Consider the following 8,513-nt stretch of genomic DNA (forward strand, 5'->3'; position numbering starts at 1 on the left):
AAGGATAGAGAACATGGGTACCAATAAAACCAATGTGCGTAACCCTAACTATAATTCTAACCCTAACCCTAAACCTAACCCTAACCATAACCTTTTATATTGATATAATATTATATTGATATTGATATAAATGATATTGGTTTTATTGGTACCCATGTTCTCTATCCTTGAACCAAAAACCCTACGGTTCCCTTCTACATGGCTTTACCTTGCTACTAATAGTAATATGTGTATACATTCACTTCAATCGTTATTTACTTCTTAAAAGATTGTTTTTCAGAAACCCCGCTTCATTAACTTTAGTAAATTACGTTGGCCATTTACAAACAATCAGACCAATCACAGCAAGTCTATCAGGCCTCCTGCAGCGCCACAGATACAAGCGAGAACCAGGGGGTATTGTAAGACTCGCTCTGATTGGTCTGATTGTTTGTAAATGGCCAACGTAATTTACTAAAGTTAATGAAGCGGGGTTTCTGAAAAACAATCTTTTAAGAAGTAAATAACGATTGAAGTGAATGTATACACATATCAGTAGCAAGGTAAAGCCATGTAGAAGGGAACAGTAGGTTTTGTTCGCGCCAATAGCGGCGTACGGACCGCATTGGCAGCGCATGCATTTTGCATGTGATCTCACGAAATTTCAATGAACCCCGTTCTGTCCCAATATAACCCTCACCAAAATATAAAAAAGGTTATATGGGACAGAATTATTCGCTCTAGGGAGTCGCCTACGCCTACTCCCTAACCATATAACCATAACCCTAACCCTAACGCTAACTCTAACTCTAATCCTAACCCTAACCCTAACCCTAACACTAACCCTAACCATATCAGCTAGATAGTTACCAGGGTACGTTCCGGTATACCGGACTGTACCCAGGGTACGTTCCGGCAGTATTCTGGGGGACATAGACCCTATATCAGCTATAGTAATGCTGATGATGGGGACATAGACCCTATCAGCATTACTAGAGCTAAATGGTGTGATACATATCGGCCCCGGGTACTGCCGGAACGTACCCTGGTAACTATCTAGCTGATATGGTTAGGGTTAGGGTTAGAGTTGGGGAGTAGGCGTAGGCGACTCCCTAGACTCGTTAATGATTAGTGGAGTAGGCGAGGTACGGTCCGGCATATTACTTATTAGATAGTAGTATTTAGTACCAGGGTACGTTCCGGCAGTACCCTGGGGGACATAGACCCTATCAGCTCTAGTAACTATAATCGCAGTGGCTGGAGGTACGACAGCCGTCGTTCGTTGAAGCCCCTTTTTGGTGTTAGGGTTAGGGTTAGGGTTCTAGCTCATCTAAACTCTCAAATCGGGAATTTATTTCCCAAGGCATTATTTCGAAATCTGGCGCCACCGCCGCCATCTTTGTCTCGTTAAGTATGAAAGCGGATAAGTGGACTGCCGTACCCGTAGCCTCGAGACATTAAGATACGGCTGTCGTACCCATAGCCACTGCCAACTATAATAGTCTATAGCCTGACCAGGCTGTGTGACTAACATCAATATACACAGCCTGACACCCATCCATTGGATAATCTTGTACCTCTACAAAAACTGCTGAACAATTACATATATCTCAAATAAAATAATCATCTAAGCATTTCTGCCTTGTTTTGTATCAAGTATAACCTTCCCCTTATAGTATTCCAGCATTGTTATTAAAACTATTCCTCAGTCCTCAGTTCGCTGTGCACAGTGTAAATTTCAAGAGCCGAACCTAAATTTTACTTTAACCGCTGTTTCCACTGCGCATGCGTTTCGATCGGAACGCGGAAAACCCGAAACGACATAACATATACCATAGCGTTGGCGCGAGCATAAATAAGCATATACTCGTATATATATAAATATTAAAACATTGAAAACCAGGAAACATCAATCTACAACAACTTAATAATTATCATTACGAAGATATGTACTTGCCTTGTCTTTAGGCCTACACACTGTGAAAATCAGGGGCGTTGTCAGAAACAAAATTAGTCTTAACATTAGTCTTAACATTAACTTCCACTTGTAAACCGTTGACAAAAACATCGTAATGTTACGAGAACGAAAAATCCTTGAAAATATCCTCTTAACATTACGAGAGCCCAGACCCTCTCATAACTTTCATATTAAGATGAAAATAACACATTTACACTACAAATTACAATTATAGTGATATTATATTTTATAATAATGAGTAAAGTGTGTGTTTTTCTTTAAAAACACGTCAAAAACATTAATTATCTACCTATCATAAAACAAAACAAAACATTTACAAATGGCGTATGGCATTTGTTCTCTTGTTTTAATGTTGTTTGCCACTGGCCACGACTCTCGCGTCTCGTGTTACAGTGTGAGAATTTGTCTTGTTGTGCAGAATAAATTCATTCATGACCGCGTCGTTTTTTCATCAAATATTATTTATATGTGGTTAGCCATCATAATATGCATATACATATTATAACATGCATAATATGCATATACTGTGACGTACAATAAATGTGTATGAATTTGAATTTTGTGATCGATTCTCATCCAATCAGTAGCTTTGTGATGAAGTTCCTGTTATCGTAAGTTTTCTAATAGTGGCGATGTGTTTCTGTCAATGCTCCTCTTGTAACATTAACATTAGTCGTAAGTGTTATCTTAGCATTAACATTAGCATTAACTTTACGATGTTTCTGACAACGGCCCCCAGGTCCATTGCCGATTTTAGTGGCGCCGAACATGTCGTTATTAACCATGTGCACACTATTGCCAAGTATGTATTCTCATATATAGCACACTTCTTAACTGGTATTTGCCTAGGTATTCATGTTATAATCTGGCAATTTGAAAAGGTGTTACATTTTTGAAAGTTGGCAAACTCCATACTTGCATTACTGTGCATGCGCAAGAACCAACGAGGGTGCTGGAAAATCATGCAGAATTCAAACAGTGATATGTGCCTTGTTCAAATTTCTTCCGTATCGAATCTCAAAAATACTCGCTGACATGAAAATACATACTTGGCAATAGCGCGCACATGGTTAATAATGACATGGAAGTACAGAGAAGCGGTAAGAGTAATCAGAAGTTGGGTATTAGTACATTTTGTTACAGTGCTTCATTAGCTACAAGGTTTGGTTGTTACATCCGCTTGTGATCATCTCGCCATGTAGTGAGAAGCGAGAAGGTAACCTGTGGCTACCCTTAACCTTAGCCCAATCCTATTTGTAGCCCCAACTTAACCTACTAAGCTAACTCTAGAGTGCCTGACTTCACTCCATCATGAAGCTTTACCCTAATCTATTGTTAACCCAGTCCTAAGCTCATTATTAAAACCCAGGTTCCTGAAGTATGATTGAACCCACTTGATTATCACTAATATTAAACTAAATTCAAGGTAGTGTGTCTTAGTAAACCTTAGATATAGTTGCTATATTGCTTCACTAGGCTATATGAACTAGAGCTTCAATATCTTTTGATCTAATTAGATTTAATTCATACCAAACAGAGCATGCAATGTTGTAGCAGGCAATTCTGTCAGATGTAAGCATTCCTCATCTTTATTCTATATAAAACAACAATGCATGCAATCTTATAGCAGGTAATTCTGTTAGGTGTATAAGTATTCTTCATCTTTATTCTATATAAAACAACAATGCATGCAATCTTATAGCAGGTAATTCTGTTAGGTGTATAAGTATTCTTCATCTTTATTCTATATAAAACAACAATGCATGCAATCTTATAGCAGGTAATGTTGTTAGGTTTAAGCATTCCTTATCTTTATTCTATATAAAACAACAATGCATGCAATCTTATAGCAGGTAATTCTGTTTGGTGTAAGTATTCTTTGTCCTTATTCTATATAAAACAACAATGCATGCAATCTTATAGCAGGTAATGCTGTTAGGTGTAAGCATTCCTCATCTTTATTCTAATTTCTATATATTAAACAACAATGCATGCAATCTTATAGCAGGTAATGCTGTTAGGTGTAAGCATTCCTCATCTTTATTCTAATTTCTATATATTAAACAACAATGCATGCAGTCTTATAGCAGGTAATGCTGTTAGGTGTAAGCATTCCTCATCTTTATTCTGTATAAAGCAACAAGTTACCAGTAACCGGTACACTTTGGCTGAAAGGGTCTATGTCCCCCGGGGTATACTGGCGGAACGTACCCTGGTACTATCTAATATGCCGGGCCGGACCGTACCTCGCCTACTCCACTAACGAGTCTAGGGAGTCGTCTACGCCTACTCCCTAACCCTAACCCTAATCCTAACTCTAACCATATCAAATAGTGACCAGGGTACGTTCCGGTATACCGGACCGTACCCAGTGTACGTTCCGGCAGTACTCTGGGGGACATAGACCCTATGAGCTACACTTTGCCAGGCTGTGAGTGCCACTGGCAACACCCCTCCTTCATAAATTTAGACTGTAACAAGATGTGTGGGATAACTATGACTTAACAGATTTTAAATTCCATAAAAGAATGTTAAAATATTCCATTCACATTCCATGTTAAAATATAAAGTCTTGATTTATTTCTGATACTCTGAATCGAGAATGATATATATGTGTGCGTGCGTGCGTGCGTGCGTGCGTGCGTGCGTGCGTGTGTAATATAACATTGTAAAAGCATCACTACATATTAATCATTGTTAATTACAATAATGTTTCAGAGACCATCCTGAAACCATCAAAAGAAGATTCATAAGTGTATTTGTAGTGTGCTGTATAGCGCCAATATATCTAAAGAAACTCGTCTTGCCATCGTATCCAGAGATTTTTGAGGTAGGCCTAAGTTATAAGGCAAGCTAAGGTAGGATTGATTTTGTATCCATACTTGTTATGAATGAGTAGAAACTACTAAATAGAATAACATTGCTTGTTTCCAGTTCATTACTTGTGTTTCATATTGTTAATATGTTGTTAGACAACCAGATAATTTTTATAGCAGCAAATTATGCTGGGTTTCGAAAATACATTTAGAAACGAAATAAAAGTCGTGAGCTGGCCATGGGTGTCGATAAAAATGTGAATTTGCATTTTTTATAACACTATATATGGTGTTTTCTCTGACCAAAATGGTCTATGAGGTGGTAATTTTTTTTGGTGTGTTTGCACATTTTGAGGTCCTAGCAAAGTGAACACTACAGGTTTTTTCAATTTTTTGGAAAAAATGGTTTCTTTTTGGTGCATTCTAAGCTATCTTTTTATTCTAGTTCAATAAAGTGTAGTTTATTGATGGGAAAACAGTGATTTTCATCAGGTGTTTTGGACAAATTTCTGTGTTGCGGCTGAGAATTTGAGCGAAGCGGCCTGCCTCGCCCGTGTCAATGCAGGGGAAACACTGACTATATAATAATGCTTTGCAGGAACACACTCTATGGCAATGGCTGGGTGTGAAAGTCAATGGACTTGCTATAGCTATACTTTTACCATGCTTGTTAACTATGGTAAGTAGGTCATGTAACTGTAAGTCAGGACTGATAAACTGTATTTACATGTCAATTGCGTTATTATCATTCTTCTTAAAACTAACTAACCAGTAGGCAATTAATTTGTAATCTATTAACTAACTCATTCACAATTTGAGTGAATATGATGGTTGAAGTTTTGAATTTTTTATCAGTTTTATTTCTAATCTATGTATCTCACTCTAGCTATGTAGATAACTTGACAAGCTTATAAACTAACTTTCATTTTTCAGATTTTATTTATGGGACCACTAATGCTACAATATCTTGATGGACTGGTTCCGCTTTACCTTGGTAAGTGTATCAATTTTTAGCTCACCTTGACATCGTTAAGATGAGCTATTGCCATGGGGCGTCGTCCGTCGTCCGTCGTACGTCCGTCCGTCAACATTTGGCTACGGTCAACGATAACTTGAGAACCGTTTGACCCACATGTTTCAAATTGCATACAGTTGTTACTCCTATGGGAGAGATTTGAACGTCCTATTTTGGAGCACGCCAGTCGACCTACTTTCGAGCCATGCCCACTTTTTGGGAAAAATGGAAATGGCCATAATTCAGTTCAGGTTAAATGGATTTTGCTCATTTTTGGTATGTGAATGAATAAGGACTGGCCCCAAAACATATCACATGTGTTTTAATATTTTTTTTAAATTATGCAAATTGGGTAGATTTTGGCAATTTCACTATGCATTTCAGTGTCTGCCTACGGTCAACGATAACTCGAGAACTGTTTGACCCACATGCTTCAAATTGCATACAGTTGTTACTCCTATGGGAGAGATTTGCACGTCCTATTTTGGAGCACGCCAGTCGACCTACTTTCGAGCCACGCCCACTTTTTGGCAAAAATGAAAGTGGCCATCTAGATTCATTCGATTTTGTTAAATTGACCTACCTACCTACCTACCTACCTACCTACCTACCTACCTAATGATACCTACCTGTAATATTGCGTTTTAGTTTCTTCATTACAGCAATTTGACTGGAATATTTTATTGCTTTTATTTGCGAGATAATCGAAAACCAAAATGGCGATCATTTAGGCGTAGCACCATCTCTCGCCCAGATTTCAGACTTTCAGATCTGAAACATTTATTTTCGCATCAAAACTAACCCTGAAACAAAACTTCTAACGAAATTTCTATTAGTATAAAACAGGGAATAAGGACATTTGATCACATTTCGGTCCGTCATAAATGAAACACTTGCCAAATTTTAAATATCATCTCCCTCTTCTATCACACCCATGTGAGCTATAGTGTCATTGACACTTTCGTTTAATGAGCATGTATATAAATATTTAGTAATTTTAGCTCATCTGTATTGGTCATTAGATGGCTTCAGTTATTGTGTTTGTATTTGCCAGGTCACATAAGGGTACAAAATTAATATCTTCTGTTGGAAGTCGGTAAAAATTCTATGGCAACAGATTAAAAATTGTTGTGTCCACAAATTCTTATCTAGTATAATTGAGGAATAGAATCGTCATGCACATGTCGCTTGGGTAGCGGCAGACATATCCCACACATATATAACCAGGCCTCATGTTGCTTATAAAGGAAATAGGTAAAGTGGCAGTTTTTAAATGTTAAAGGGTAGCACCAGTCATGGCCAGATAGAATTTATGATTTGCTACAACAATTAATAGATAGCTTAATTTATGCATGAATGAATGTTCCATGGAAATTACACAGCATCCATGTGTGTTGCATTTATCATCCTAAGTAACAACCACATTGTATGGCTTTTTCCTACTGGTATTGTGGCCAATTTAAGGCTAATTATTCTAATAAGATTTTTTGATCATCTGAATGAGACCTTGCTGAGCTTAGATCTTTTTATCTTAGATACCCTCCAGCATTTTCTTTCTGCCCAATTATCCTTTGTTCCCAGGAACATGTTAAATTACCACCAGCTATAATTTGCCTCCTTTAGAAAAAAATGAATTGCTACCATGGATTGTTTAAGGAGGGTTGCAGATGCCATGGATGGATTTAACACTTACTAGTGTAAACATCTGTAAAACACATGTTATTTTATTCAAATCTTGGTGTAACTTCAACGCTACACTAGCAATTAAGCCGTATGTGGCAACACAGCAATAGGTCATATTTTAAAGTATGCATTCTGCGCGTCACTCGTGACGTAAATAACACAGAGAGATCAGTTCAGGTGAAGAGATATATAGTGTTATTTTACCTAGGGAAATCTGGTCGCTTAAATATTGACTATGTAATTAAACAGAACCTATATACTATCAGGCAATAGGTAAATCCTTTAGAAATGGTATCTTAATTTATTGTTTTATATGCAAATGCTTGCAGATTCATGAGGTATTCGTTTCAAATTCAACCCCACCCCGATCCTCCTCAGAGTGGGTGAAAATGAAAGTAGTAAGGCAGGATTGTTAGCAAAGTATACATTTGCGAGTATTGGTGCTATATTCGCTTCAAAATATTTACATTCAGGCCTGAATTTATGGAGGCTATGTAGCTGATATTTACACCTAAGATATTTAAGAGCTATTTTTCATTTGTTACTATGGATATTATGCTATGCTCCCGAGTGATACACGTCTGCATATGTGTGAATATGTTTGCATGTCATTCGAATGAATTTGTGTGTAAAATTAACACTGATGCATATTTTCAGCAAAGTAATTCCAGTTCCAAACATTTTCGAGTTCAAGCTTGTTCCGGTTTCGACTGAAACTTCAGAAGTTGGCTCGAGTCATCCTTAATATTGAGCTGAATATGTTCAGACCTGTGAAAGCAATGTAGACTCATTAGTACATGGCCTCGTCGTGGCAGTAATTCCCTAGACAATTCACTCACAACAGTGTAGACACGCGGGTTATACCTGGCAACAGCAACCACAAAGTGTAAAATTCCAATCTACTATATAATAGTAGAAAGAGCCGAAGTGTCGTTTTACGTATCTCCTCCGAAACCGTGCCGCGTGTGCTCGCGCGAATCGAGCTGGGGCCCCTTCTGGACGTCCCGAATACATTCCGCTACGTTAGAACGCGATTTTTCGA

At 37.8% G+C, this 8,513-nt stretch overlaps 1 protein-coding gene across 1 annotated transcript in view; it reads left to right on the plus strand.

The window, feature by feature from the left end:
* Positions 1–4,667: 4,667 nt before the first annotated feature.
* Positions 4,668–8,513, plus strand: part of LOC106806412 (CAAX prenyl protease 2-like) — a gene marked incomplete at its 5' end in the record, with an annotated part of 7,681 nt that continues 3,835 nt past the window's right edge. The window contains 4 exons of the mRNA XM_014808338.1: positions 4,668–4,787; positions 5,372–5,452; positions 5,707–5,767; positions 6,843–6,853. Of these exons, the coding sequence (XP_014663824.1) occupies positions 4,668–4,787; positions 5,372–5,452; positions 5,707–5,767; positions 6,843–6,853 (273 nt within the window). The remainder of the gene's footprint in view (positions 4,788–5,371; positions 5,453–5,706; positions 5,768–6,842; positions 6,854–8,513) is intronic.

The sequence above is a fragment of the Priapulus caudatus genome, unplaced genomic scaffold (genome assembly GCF_000485595.1).
Source record: "Priapulus caudatus unplaced genomic scaffold, Priapulus_caudatus-5.0.1 Scaffold159, whole genome shotgun sequence".
Classification (NCBI taxonomy): Eukaryota; Metazoa; Priapulida; class Priapulimorpha; order Priapulimorphida; family Priapulidae; genus Priapulus; species Priapulus caudatus.